Below are 14068 nucleotides of genomic sequence, written 5' to 3'. Positions count from 1 at the left end.
GGTTCTTAGCCTCGACTGCATGCTGGAGTCGAGGAGGAGCTTAAGAACCACACTTCTGGGGCCCATTCCTGGAGGGTCTAATTTGACTGATTTGTGTGCATCCTGGTCATTGGGAGTTCAAAATTCTCCCTAGTTATTTTCATTTATAGCTGGACTTGGGATTGCCTGGTACAAAGAATAAACGCCCCTCATGGGGGAGCTAGAAACATAGACATGGGCTCAAATTCTGGTCATTAACTGTGATTCTGGGAAAGTCCCTTAACATTTCCATACAAACAGAATAATATTTACCCTCTTAGGTTTCCTGGGTGGATTAAATGAGACAAGTATGCAGAATGCTTAGGACAGAGGTTCCTGGCCCAACACTGTCAAAAAATTCTTCTCTGAAGTGAAACTTTGGGTCATTTTCTCTAATAATATCTCTCCTCAATAAAGATGGAGGTCAGAGGACCTGGATCTGCAAGGCACATATGGATTCATCATCAGTAGCGAGGGGGTGGGAGCTGCCTCTGTGACCCCTTCTGTTCTTGGCCTGCTGGTGGGGATCCCTCTCTCTTTGGGATCCAAGTAATGTGAAAGATGATATTTATATTTAAGTTGTAATTTCTAGAGTCAATGTTAAAATTTGTAAAAAGCCTTTGACTTGCCAATAATATCCCTCTGTCAGGATGTGAGATAAGGCCTAGAACAGAATAGCTAACCCGTCCAAAGGCCTCTGGTTTGCACATGTCTGAAAGTATTCAGGTGCCTGTACATGCCACTGTCTATGAGAACTATAGGGATGCACATGCCCTGCCAGGTATGTTCATTCCTAAGGGGAAAAGATGGGGCCCAGCTATGCTCCACATAGACCCAAGTTCAGGCAGGTGTTTGGCAAGCATTAAGAAACGGCATCTGCTCATTAGATGAGCCAAGGAGAAGAGCAATGTCTGCTAAAAAATTGGGTTAGTGGAACCTGGAGCACACAATTTTAGAAGGGAAAGTTATAATGTCTACTTGAGTATGTAATCCATTTTCCTCTTTTCTTGAGTATATATATTTCTGAAAAAGAATAGAAGACTTTATTGAAGTTAAGAGGCCAAAAAAAAAAAAAAAAGAATCATAGTAAATCTTTGCCATTTGGGTTTCATTCATTCATCATTCAAAAAGTGGTCCTGCCTGGGACTGGCTTTGATTCTGCCCTTGTCTTGCCAACAGCCATCCTCACTCCACCCAGGATGGAGGTGTCCAAGGATGGCTTCCACCTGGTTATTGAGCTGGAAGACCTGGGGCCGCAGTTTGAGTTCCTCGTGGTCTACTGGAGGAGGGAGCCTGGTGCCAAGGTGAATCGGGCTTTGGGGGGAGATGGCACAGCTCTCTGAGGGTGGGTGAGGAGAGCCAGGTCCTGCAGTGCTCACTGTCTGGGCAGCCTGAGAATGAGCAGCTCTGGGTGAAGCCTGTGAAGGGAGAGATGACTGGATGCTGACCATTCCATGGGCCTCTTTAAAAAATAAAAATGCCTTAGTCCACTTTGGCCTTGGCTGGGAACCTTTTCAGGTAGATCTGCTGAAGTTTGGGGACAGCCTCATGCCCCAAACTAAGCTAGATTGACCTGGAACATCTTTTGAATGGACTTTTCCCCCCTCTCATCAGCTGATCTCCTCAGCCAGTTAGGGGAAGCAGGCCAGGGTGTTCCAGATCAACTGGATGATTTCAAGAGCCTACGAGGCTGGTACAAGCCTCTTGAGGGTGTGTATCTTGGCAAGGAACAGAAGGGAGCAGCCAGCCAGGAGCTGGCTTATGAATAAGCCCATTTAATTATGAGCAGGTAGGCCATGCAGAAAGCCCGGGAGGGAGCTGCCCCTCCCCGTGGGAAAGCTGCTGTAATCCATGTGAGTGGAGTCCAGCCCTCACAAATAGCAGCAGCAGAAGGGGTGGAGCACCAGTGGAAAGTGGGGGGACACTCAAATCCATGGAACCCCTGTCCAAGCTGAGAGGGAGACAGGGCCTAGAGGCCCGCTCCCATCAGCACCAGGAAGTAATGGGCTTTCTCAGAGTATTAATATGGGCTCTCACAGAATCCCTGAGCAGAGCTGGCAGAGTCTCCTTTCCCCAGGGCCCCCTACCTGTGGTGGCCTTGCCTCCTTCCGGTGAGTCCTCTTCCTGTGGCCCCCTGCCCAGCTTACTCCCAGGCCCTGCCCTTCATCATACCTTCCAACATATGCCTATGATTGTGCCTTCCCAGCCACTCAAGGCCTCTGAGCCTGAGGCCCCTCACAGTATCCTCTCCCCTTTATCCCTACTTCCAGATCCAGGTATTCAGTTTCCCAAGACCAAAGTCTTTGGAGAAGAATCCCATTGTTCATGCTCATCGGGCCAAGCTTAGTGGTTGCAGGGAGCTAGTTGGTCTCTGATAGGACCCTTCTCAGACCGGAGGTATCCCAGATCACTTAGTGGTGTCTGAGGGCAGTGCATATGCCCTGCCACACACTCAATAGGGGCTTTGGGTTGGGAAGTGTCCCCTGGAAGGTGGTGGGGGCAGGTAGGGCAGGCAATAATACCAGGTTCCAGCCCTTATCCCCATGAGGTCAGAGCCAACTGATAGGACATGGCATTGCCAACCAGACAGGTGGAGTGGTGCTGGGGACAGGTCAGCGCCTGGCAGGAGGCAGCACACAGCTCCCTCAGATTCTTTGGGACAGAGTGGCTCCCCACCCTTGTAACTGGCAGGGCCAGTGCTGAAAGAGAAGTATGTGCCCTGAGTCACCTAGGCTCAGCCTACACAAGCCTCTGCAGGCTCAGATGCAGAGCACAGGCCCGGGGCAGACAGTGGAAGTGGAAAGGTAGACAGCGGAGTGCATAGACAGAGGGATGGATGGGCAAGTGGGGAGGCATGGCCCACCAGCTCTGATTTTATGCACTGATCCCTGTGGCAGCAGTGACCATGCCAAATCCTTGCCCAGTCAGATTTCCAAATTTCCAGTCTCTGCTCAAGTATCATCCTTTCAGAAAGGTTTCCCCTAACCACATTGTCTAAACTAGTGCCTCCCTGTCACTCTCTAGCCCCTTGCCTTTTCTCTGCACAGCCTTTATGGCCACCTGACATGTATTTATATATTGTTGGTCTTCCCCACGAAAGCTCTACAATAGCAGAGACTTTGCCTCCTTTGTTCTGTGCTCTGTCCCTGTTCCTGGAACAGTGCCTGATACTTATTAGGTGCCTAATAAACGTGAGTGGATAAATGAGCAACTGAGTGCACACATGCATGAGTAACAGGGAACATTCTGTACACACCCCGGAAAGGAAATCTCTGCAGTGTTCCCTCCCTGACTCTCCTCAACCTTTCCAGTCTTGCTGCCCTCAGAGAATAACTGTGTTTTCTGGTCTCCCAAAGGAACAGACCAAAGTGGTGAGGAGTAGGGGCGTTCCTGTGCACCTGGAAACCATGGACCCAGGGGCCACATACTGTGTGAAGGCCCAGTCTCTGGTGAAGGTCATCGGGAGGCACAGTGCCTTCAGCCAGGCAGAGTGTGTGGAGGTGCAAGGTAAAGAAGGTCTGCCTGTCCCTTGGGCCTCCGCAGAGGTGACAGCCCCTCTTGGTGCATGCTCAGGTGCCTTTGATTCTGAGCCTTCCCTTGATTTCACAGACCTGGGTGGGTTCCGGTGGTAAACGTATGCAGGAGGCCATCCTAGCGCTGGGGGAGATTCTTGAGCAGCTGTCACTCTCCCTGTGAGAGCTTCCTCCTCCCTAGGCCAGATGTGCCAAGGCTGATGAATACTGCCTGTGATTAGAGGTGGCTGCAGGAGAGGCTGCCAGGTTCCTTGGCGATCCTGGGAAGGAGGTCATACACCATACAATGCCACAGTTTCTTTTATCTGGAAGGGGCTTTATGGAGAGTCTCCAGAAGCCTCTTGTTTCCCCCCCCCTCTCCTTGACATTTAAAATTTTTTTTTAATTGTAGATGGATATAATACCTTTATTTAATTTATTTATTTTTATGTAGTGCTAAGGATTGAACTCATTGCCTCACAGGTGTGAGGCAAGTTTTCTACCACTGAGCTACTCCTCCAGACCCGCCCCCACCCCTTATAGTCTAAAAACTTAAATCGCTTGAAAACCCTTTTGGAAAAAATAAACCCAACAAAATTCTACATCCTATGATCCTGCCACCCAAATATCACTACTTGTGTGTGTGTGTGATCTTTTAGCCTTTTGAATAGATAGTACATTCATATGGTGCCAAAAATATGAGACACATGGAAATTTTATTTTCCATATCTCTTCCTCATCCATATGATTCCTATACCCTCTTCCATAGATACGAACTTCTTGCATATACTTCTGAAGACTTAAATGCATATACAAGTAAATGAGAATGTATTTACATATGTTGCCTTTCCTTTTCTTTGTGGGGTGGGTACTAGGGATTGAACTCAGGGGCACTCGACCACTGAGCCACATCCCCAGCCCTATTTTGTATTTTATTTAGAGACAGGGTCTCACCGAGTTGCTTAGCACCTTGCTGTTGCTGAGGCTGGCTTTGAATTCTTGTTGCTTTTCCTTTTAGCACAAATGGTGGCATGTTCTATACATTGTTTTGGATCTTGTCTTTTTTTATTTTATATATCTTATAGATTTTGCTGTATTAATAAAGTAGTTCCTTTATCCTTCTTTATTGCTACATACTATTTCATTATATGTATATGAAATAACTGATTTAACTAGTCCCCTATTAATGGGCACTTATTTTTTCCCAAAATATTTTGCTATTACAGCCAATGCACTAATTAATTTCCTCTAATACATTGATCATTTTGTCAGGAATGGGTGTGTAGCTCAGTGGTAGAGTGCTTGTCTAGCATGCACAAGACCTTAAGTTTGACTCTCCCAACATTGTGAGAAAAAAAAAAAGATAATTTTTCTGGTATATATTTATTTGAAGGATAAATTCTTCAAAGTAGATTGATTCAATTGAAGACATAGACCTTTAATTTTGATTGCTGTTTTCAAATTGCCCTCCAAAGGAGCATAACCCTCAGTCATTACTTACATGTGGGAGTTCTATAGCATATAAACACTGTGCCTGTTTTTCTGTTTTTTTTTTTTCTCAAATAACTAACATATCTATAACAGTTCCCCATGTAGATTTTCTGATTATTGTTTTATACACTTTCAAAAAAATCATGTCTTGTTTAAAAAACCCAATCAACACAGAAATTTTAAGAAGGGTCAGAGTTAAATATTGTCCATTCTTCCCCATACACCACTCAGGAGGTTTCTTTTGGTGAGTCTGGCATTTAATCCTCCCAGCACTGTCTGTGTGATTCCAATGCTCACACACACTAAGGGGCCTATCCCATACCTACTGTTCTGTGTCTGGCTCGTCTTCACTTAGTAGTATATCATGAGCATCATTTTATGTCGGTATCTTTGGGTCCACCTCAGTTTTTTAAAAATGCTGCATAATAAACCAATATATTTAATATCTTTTTATTAATGAGAATATTTTTTGTTTTCTAATCCTTTGCCACTATAAAACATGCTGTAGTAACCAAGTGTGTATCTGTCCTGATTCTCATTTTAATAGCTGAATGACTAGCCTACCATGCTGGTGAATCCCCTATTATTGGGTATTTGAATCACTTCCGTTTGCTTTTTTTGGGGGGGGGGTATCAGGGATTGAATTTAGGGGTACTCAACCACTGAGTCACGTCTCCAGCCCTATTTTACATTTTACTTAGAGACAGGGTCTTACTGAGTTGCTTAGCACTTTGCTTTTGCTGAGGCTGGCTTTGAACTTGTGATTCTCCTGCCTCAGCCTCCCTATCCACTAGGATTACAGGCAGGCGCCACCACACCCAGCTTCCATTTGCTTTTGAAGATGATGTTCATTCTTTTATTAAATGAATATTTACTGAGTACTCACTGTGTGCCAAATCCTGGCCTGTGCACTTGGATACAGCAGGGAAATCCCTGCCCTCAAGAATTTCTCCTCTAGTGGAGACAGACTCCCAACAAGCAAAAGATGGGATGGTATCAGTGGGTGGCATGTGCTGTATTCCAGATGTTTCCATGAACAGACTGATGCATATAATTGTTTCCTTCCTTGGAATTATTTTTTTGGAATTGAAATCATAGGAGTGGATTGAAAGGGTATGAACATTTGTGTATCTCTCAATGTACACTGCTAAAATATTTTTCAAAATCTTTGAAACAGTGTGCATGGCCCCAGCCACATGTTTGACTACCAGCTTCTCTACAACCTCTTCACATTGTGAGCAAACTGCCCGACCAGGGGGGCTTAAATGAGTTACTCCAGGTTACACAGAACAGAGATGGGAAAGTATTGCATTTCCTTTCTGCATTTCCAGATGCCCAGGTCTGTTCCTTTCTGCTACATTTACAATTACAATAATTATGGGCTTTGGAGCTAACCCTATCTGTGTGACCTGGGGTAAATTGCCTAACCATTCTGAGCATAGAATCATCTTATAAAAGCAGAGAAACTCATGCCCATTGCAAAGAACAGGGATTTACCACCCAGCCCCCAGCATAGAGCTGGAAGGAGGAGCCACATAACAGGGGCTTGATATAGCATAGTTATTATGTGACTGTTTTCCGGACTTAATATTCTCCTCCATAAGATGGATCAGTGCCAAGAGCAAATTGCGAAACACTTTGTTTTCGGTTACCACCCAGCCCGTTCTGGGGCCTGGCCCCCTGCCTTCCTCTGGCAGCTGTGCCAGGTATGTGCTAACACCACTCTTGCCTTCACACACAATGCTCCTCCCTTCCCCTTCCCGAGAAAGAGATTTTAATCTTCCCTGGGGCTTTCTGGAAACCATACCTTAATCTAGATTTTCTAGATTAAATCTAAAATTTAGATTTTAGAAAAATGGCGGTAATTTTGGTCACCAGGGCACATATCAAATCTCAGGTTTCTGGCTTTTGCCGTCTTGATTGACATTCGGAGCCAACTCCAGGGGTCAGGGGAGGCCTGGGCTTGGAGGCTTCCCCTTCATTGTGGTTTCTAAGCGTCTTCTTGTCTTTCTGTCTCCAGAAGAGGCTCTCCCACTGGCCCTGGCCCTGTTTGCTTTCCTTGGCTTCATGCTGATCCTCGTGGTTGTGCCGTTCTCCATCTGGAAAATGGGTCAGCTGCTCCGGTACTCCTGCTGCCCCGTGGTGGTCCTCCCAGACACCTTGGTAAATAAGCTTCCTCTTTTCTTGCAGCATGACACTGATCAGAGGGCTGTACCTTAGGCCTTAGGTGGGCATGGCATGCTTTTGTGGGTTTTTCGGTTTTTAGGGAAGAACACCTATAGGACTCCACTTCTGTCTCAGTCTGTATTGCTAGAATAGAATATCACAGATTGGATAATTCATAAACAATAGAAGTTCATTTGGTTCTGAGGAAAATATGATTCTTTGGGTTTGACTTATTTTGCTTACCATAATATTCTTAAGTTCCATTCTTTACGACTGGCTGAAACTCCATTGTATATATATACCACATTTTCTTTATCCATTCATCCATTGATGGACACCTAGGCTGGTTCCACAGTTTGGCTATTGTGAATTGTGCTGCTATAAACATGGGTGTGCATGGATCAGTATAGTATAACAACTAATTCTTCAGGATAAATACTAGGAGTGGTATAGCTGGGTCATATGGTGGTTTCATTCTTAGTCTTTTGAGGAATCTCCGTGCTGATTTCCATAGTGGCTGTAGTAATATACAATCCTACTAACAGTGTAGAAGTGTTCCTTTCTCTCCACATCCTCTTCAGCATTTATTATTGTTTGTGTGCTTGATGTTGCCATTCTAACTGGAGTGAGATGAAATCTCATTTTAGTTTTGGTTTGCATTTCTTCAATTGCTAATTATGTTGAACATTTTTTTAATGTATTTTTTGGCCATTTGCATTTTTTCTTTTGAGACATCTGTTTAATTCATTTGCCCATTTATAAATTGAGGGTTTTTTTTTGGGGGGGGGGGCAAATACCAGGGATTGAATACAGGGACACTCAACCACTGAGCCACATCCCCAGCCCTATTTTGCATTTTATTTAGAGACAGGGTCTCACTGAGTTGCTTAGCACCACGCTTTTGCTGAGCTGGCTTTAAACTTGGGATCCTCCTGCCTCAGCCTTCCTAGCTGCTGGGATTACAGGCGTGCACCACAGAGCCTGGCTGAGTTTTTTTGATGCTGATTTTTTTTGAGTTCTTTATATATTCTGGCTATTAATCCTCTGTCAGAAGAAGCAGCACAGATTTTCTCCTATTCTGTAGGTTCTCTCTTCCCATTCTCGAAGTCCTTTTACGATCTGCATCAATCCATTGGTGAAAGCAGAGCCCTCAGCTAATCATCTCTCAAAGGTCCCACCTTAAGGCTGTTGCTTTGGGAATTCAGTTTCCAATACATGCTTTTGGGAGAACATATTCAAACCACAGCAATTTCTAATCAGAGGGTCTAGGAGAGAGCTCCCTTCTCCAGGGTATAGGCACCTCCCTGAGGCCACCTCTGCTTTCTCCCAGGACCTGGCATGAACACAACCTGGTGTTTGCCCAGCCCAGGATGCTTGCCATTTCAGGAGTCATATACAGTTTTTCTCTTCTGAACTGTCCTGCTGAACCTTCTTGGTCCCTTTCTACAGTTCCAACAGTGGCTACATCCAATAACATACTCCAACACAACATATTCAACTTATCCGCCAAGGGCATCAGGGTAAAGAGCATGTGTGGGAATATGGGAAGTCTGGACTATGCTTTGTCTTTGGTGGGTATGGCGTGGGGACATGGGGGGCAATTTGGACTTCATAGTGACTCCCAAAGACTAGGGGTCCCTGCCGGTGTTCCTAGCTCTGCACTAGCTTAGGATTCTTATTCTACTCCAGGGAACACAGAGCACAGGAGTGAGTGTGCCCGGGCCATGGTGGGGATGTGTCCGTGCCATGGTGGGGAGAAGCAGAAGCCAGCAGTTCCCACACGGTGCATCTGGCCACCTCTCCAGAGCCTCCCTGGATATTCCAACTTCTATTCTGTTTTCTCCCCTGGATTTCTAAAGTGGACAAATTCTCTGAGTCAATGCATTTCCCCACAGTGCTGTGTGAGAGATAGATCATCAGTGTCCATTAAATCCCAAACACATTCTGGAGCCGGGCATCACTACCACTATCCCCCTTCTCTCAGCAGAACCTAGCTTCTCTCCAACATTTGCATTATTTATACATAATCCTCCAAACTGTTAAAAAAAAAAAGCGATTTCCAGCCAGCCTTGCAAAATCCACTCATCTTGCCAATTAAACCGTAGAAAATTACCAATCGGAAATCCTTGGCAATTCTCCAAAATGTCCTTCCAGGTTTGTGCTTAATTTATCTGTGTGGGTGAAACGTTACATGTCTATATCTACAATTTTACAATTGGGATGGCTGCACTCTGAAATGTGCCATGAAGAATTCTTTTCCATTAAAGTTTATATCACCATGTAACAGTCAAAGCAAAAGTACCCATGCAAGGAAAATCATGTTAATTCGGTCCAGTGTATATTCTCTATTTAAAAATATAATTTTTCCCCATGTCTTTCATCCATAGTTGCTTCCCAGGGATGGGGCTTTGGTGCTAAAGGGTCTTCCTTTCCTTTCTGTGACTGACTTCATTCTTTCTTTTCTTGCTGTCATATTCTACTATAAGGTGGGTGGCAAGCATAGAGATGGCCCCAAGTTAGTAACAATGGACCACCCTCAATGTGGCCTTGTTTGCTTCACAGAAAGTGGCAGTTGTGAGTTCAGATGCTTTTGGGGGTCAAATAGGTACTGGAAAAAAATGTCAATGCAGTACAGTGACCATCACTCAATAAGGAGAGGTGATGGACCCAGGGAAAATCATTCCATCTAAAGAAAGCAGCTGCTTTTTAGCTCCAGAAGGTTGCCACCAAGGTCTGAGCCAGTGCTGCCAGACCTCCAAGATTCATTTATTTATTTTTTGCAGTGCTGGGGATCAAACCCAACTAGACATGCATTTTCCCACCGAGCTACACCCCAGCCTGAGATCTCCAAGTTGTAAATAGGAAACCTAGAAGTTCAGATCGTTATGAGAAATCTCATGATTTTTAAATATTGAAAACATATTTTGGGGGGCCTGGGTTGTGGCTCAGTGGTAGAGCACTTGCCTAGCATGCATGAGGCACTGGGTTTGATCTGGCACCACATAAAAATAAAAACAAATAAAATAAATAAACTACAACTAAATTTAAAAAAATGATAACACATATTTTAAAAATATCATTGGAACCTTGCTTGAAAGTTCGTTCTAATTGTACAACAATGTTTAATTTTTTTTTTTGAGGGGTACCAGAGACTGAACTCAGTGGCACTTGGCCACTGAGCCACATACCCAGCCCTATTTTGTACTTTATTTAGAGACAGGTTCTCACTGAGTTGCTTAGCACACTGCTTTTGCTGAGCCTGGCTTTGAACTTGCAATCCTCCTGCTTCAGCCTCCAGAGCTGCTGGGATTATTTAATTTAAATGTTTTAGAATTGTGCTATCCATTATAGTCATATGTGATAGATTGGGAGGACAGTACAAAAGATTTGAAAATTTTCAGTAATTTTTTACTGCATGTTAAATGACAATATTTTGGTGTATCTGTTAAATAAAGTATATCACTAACAATAACTCCACCTATTTCTTTTTACTTTTTAAAATGTGCTGCTAGATTTTAAAAATTGTATATGTGGCTCTCATTGCTTTCATTGGACAGCACTGCTCTAGGATTTAAAAATAATCAAGCAAACCAGTACAGGTTTGACAGCCAGTGTCCTGAGAATCTGACTAGGACCAGCAGTGGTGAATTGATGGCTGCTCCAGGCTAACACTCCTGCTCAGAGAGCCCTTCTTGTGTGATATCTTTTCTTATTGGCTGGTGGACACCAAGAATAAACCCCTGAAGCTGCCTCTTTAGAAACAGGATCAAGGGTGATTGGCTGGATGATGCTGATGTCTAGGAGAACAAGGTGGGGGAAACCATCATGCCTGTTCATTTGTGTGCATGTACTTTAGGAGTGATGACCAGGAGGTCAGTGGGAGGTAACTATAGAAGAACACAGAGAATTTGTGGAGGTGAGCAGACTAGCAATGAAGTCCCTTTGAAAAAATGGGTATCTGCATGTTTGCAACTAGCAATGATTATGCACCAGGGTCTCAGGAAAAAAATATGAGTAAGAAAGAGACTGCATTTATGAGCACCTTCTCTGGACTTGGCACTGTGATAGCTGCTGTTCATGAAGCATCTTAGACTAGTTCATTGTTCTTAAGCTCTTGGTGGAAAATGGTTAGTTCCCTCCCCCCTCCAGAATTCTGTAATTTTGGAGCACTGATGCATCAGGGCCTGGAGGGAATAGCTTGGCAGTAAACTGGGAGATGACCTCAGCAAATGCTGGAAGTCGCTGATCTAGGGGTTGGAATTGTCTTTGGGATTTTTTTTAACAGCTTGAAATTTCATCAAATAATTGGGATTTTTGTGACATTCTTTACTCTCACTGCTTTCTACTAGTGACATCTAATAATTATTGATGAAAATTAATTTTCAGAAAATAACCAATTCACCCCAGAAGTTAATCAGCTGCAGAAGGGAAGAGGTGGATGTCTGTGCCACAGCTGTGCTATCTTCTGAGGAACTCTTCAAGGCCTGGATCTAGACCTGAGGAAGGGCCCACAGACTGGCCTGCAGGACACAGGACTCATGAGGGGTGAGGCTGTGTTCCTGTTTTCCTCCATGGATGAAGGACAAGAGAAGTATGAAGAGCCTGCCATGTCCATGTGCGGAAGCAACTGTCAGAGGCTGAGTGTCATGCCAGTGGCACTGGTGAGAGTTCAGGAGATGTGACTTCCAGACCCGGAGCTGACATTTGCTAGCTGAGTGACCCTGGGGAAAGTGACTTCATCCCTCTGGTCCTCAGATTTCTCATCTGCAATGGGGATTAATTACGCACCTGTCTCTGCTCTCTGTCTCTCTTTCTATGTATGTAAATACATTCAGCACTTGCAGGACTGCGGGTGGCATTCATGCTGGGAAAGGCCAGTGCTCCTGGAGAGCAGGATATAAATGTGTAGTAAGAAGGACCAAAGGCCACACATGAGTTGGCTTGGGCTCCCCGCTTTCCCAGAGGAAATGGAAGAGGAAAGGAAGGATGGGAGCAAGTGTTGATCTCCCTTCAAGCCAAATGCCTATGCAGAGGTGGAGGGCTCAGCAAGCCATGGTGGGTGAACTGGAAGGCCACAGCCCCCCAACGTAGGATGTGCACCAGTGCTGGAGATCCACAAAACACCATCAAGTGTGGACTGTGTGCACATCCTGAGGATGGCAGGTAATATGTGTGTTGTGTGACGAGAGGGCAGGAGGTGGTCAGTTCCAAGTGTAATGTTTGTAGCATCTGTTTTTCCTGTGAAGTTGTCAAAGTGCAGAAGTAAAAATCAAAAGGGGTAGTCTTTTTGGTTCCTGCAAAAAAAGCGGGCTTCGGGGTTTTAGTTACATCACCAGCCCTAGGTCCAGAGAAACATAAAGTACACACAGCTCTGGCTTCATGCTTCAGCCCCTAGCCACAGGCTGCTTGCTTCGGGGACAGCTTCTATTGCACAAGAGCTCCAGTTGAGTCAGGAGGCAACAAGATCACCTGACCAGGGCGCTCTTGGTTTTTCCCAGAGGCCCCTTTCCATAGGATTTCTGTGGGTACTTCCTTTTCCTTTAGGCATTCCACTCAGAGATCAGACTCTGCCTCTTCTACTCTGCTTTTCCTGTTCTCAACTCTGGAAGCCCCTACTCACTCCTCTCCCCAACCAGGTGAAGAAGAAAGCCTAAGGCTAGAGAAGGAGTGGAGGGAGGAAGTTTCTTGAGGAGTGAAGAATTGATTGTTGAGCAAGACCTGTACCTTTTTATTCCCCACTCCCTCCCAGGTCTGGAGCCTCTGAGTGGGTTCCTCTCTACCCCCACTTCCTGGCCCTTCCAGCCAGCCTGTGGTGGGGACAGTCTAACTGCCTCAACTAGATGTTTTCCCCTTTGTAACACCACCACCCCACCATCCTCTCTCCACCTGGCAGGGTCTCAAGTAGATTGGGGAGGGGCTGTGTCCAGGGATGAGATATCCTAAGAGCTTTGCCTTTATGTTCTTCTTGTTGGTTTTGACTCCTTTATGGAGAGTATGTGCGAATTTTATATTGTGCCTGAACTGGAAACATGTTCATTTTATAAAAAATAAAGACCACACGACTACATGGGTCATCCTTGATCCTTCCTCTTCCCTGCCTCTTTAATCTGTGAGTATCGTCCCTCCGTCACCTGGCCAAGCCCAGAACCAAGAAATGACCTCTGACCTCCTCTGCTTGAATCTCTCACAGGATTCCATCCATTTTTGCTAGCCTGTATAGGTACATGGAAATTTCTCTCAGTTCTTTGTTGTCTCCCCATGTCCCCAACACATGTGTTTATTGAGCCCCAACCATGCACCAGACACTGAATTAGTTCTTGATCATAGAGGGGCTGCCTCCTCTGTAGCTGAAGATTTCCTCCCTCCTGGAGCTTCTCCCTCCAATTAATTATCCCTGTCACTTGTTCCTTTAAGTTGGGACGCTCTAACAAGTGGACGTGGGGTGCATTTAATGATAACAGGACAAGAGCTATCAACTGGGATTATTCTGGTGAGCCAGGAGTGAGCTTACCCTAGTTATAAGGCATAGCTCTGACTTCATGCTTCTTCTGGAAGCTTTAGCCTTCCAGATGCTCAGTTACCAGGCCCAGGAGCCTGGTCATCCTTGGCTTTCCTCTCACAGCCGTCATTGAGACCTACAGGCTTCTGGGGAAGAGTTGGAGGGCACTGGGTGTCTGTGAGCAGCCCAGGGTGGCTTCCTTGGTTTCAGTGATGTCTCCTGCAGCTTTTGCCGCTGCCCACCCAGGAGCTGTCCCCTGGATGCCCCAGAGTCAAGCCCAGATGTCCTGATTTTGCCTTCAGGGAACATCTCCCACTGTCCTCTGTTCCAAGAGGATTATGTTCCAACAGGACAAGGGAAAAATACTAATAATGTGATAATA

The 14068-nt window shown here is 45.2% G+C and overlaps 1 protein-coding gene across 2 annotated transcripts in view; it reads left to right on the top strand.

Moving 5' to 3' along the window:
* Positions 1-13280, top strand: part of Il20rb (interleukin 20 receptor subunit beta) — a 29630-nt gene extending 16350 nt beyond the window's left edge. For both annotated transcript variants that reach the window (XM_071615629.1, XM_027933790.2), the window contains 4 exons: positions 1198-1322; positions 3375-3525; positions 7042-7184; positions 11574-13280. In XM_071615629.1, the coding sequence (XP_071471730.1) occupies positions 1198-1322; positions 3375-3525; positions 7042-7184; positions 11574-11681 (527 nt within the window). In that variant the 3' untranslated portion in view covers positions 11682-13280. The remainder of the gene's footprint in view (positions 1-1197; positions 1323-3374; positions 3526-7041; positions 7185-11573) is intronic.
* Positions 13281-14068: the final 788 nt, after the last annotated feature.

The sequence above is a fragment of the Marmota flaviventris genome, chromosome 8 (genome assembly GCF_047511675.1).
Source record: "Marmota flaviventris isolate mMarFla1 chromosome 8, mMarFla1.hap1, whole genome shotgun sequence".
Classification (NCBI taxonomy): Eukaryota; Metazoa; Chordata; class Mammalia; order Rodentia; family Sciuridae; genus Marmota; species Marmota flaviventris.
The sequence above is the reverse complement of the archived record's forward strand: the minus strand, read 5'-3'. Positions and strand labels throughout refer to the sequence as shown.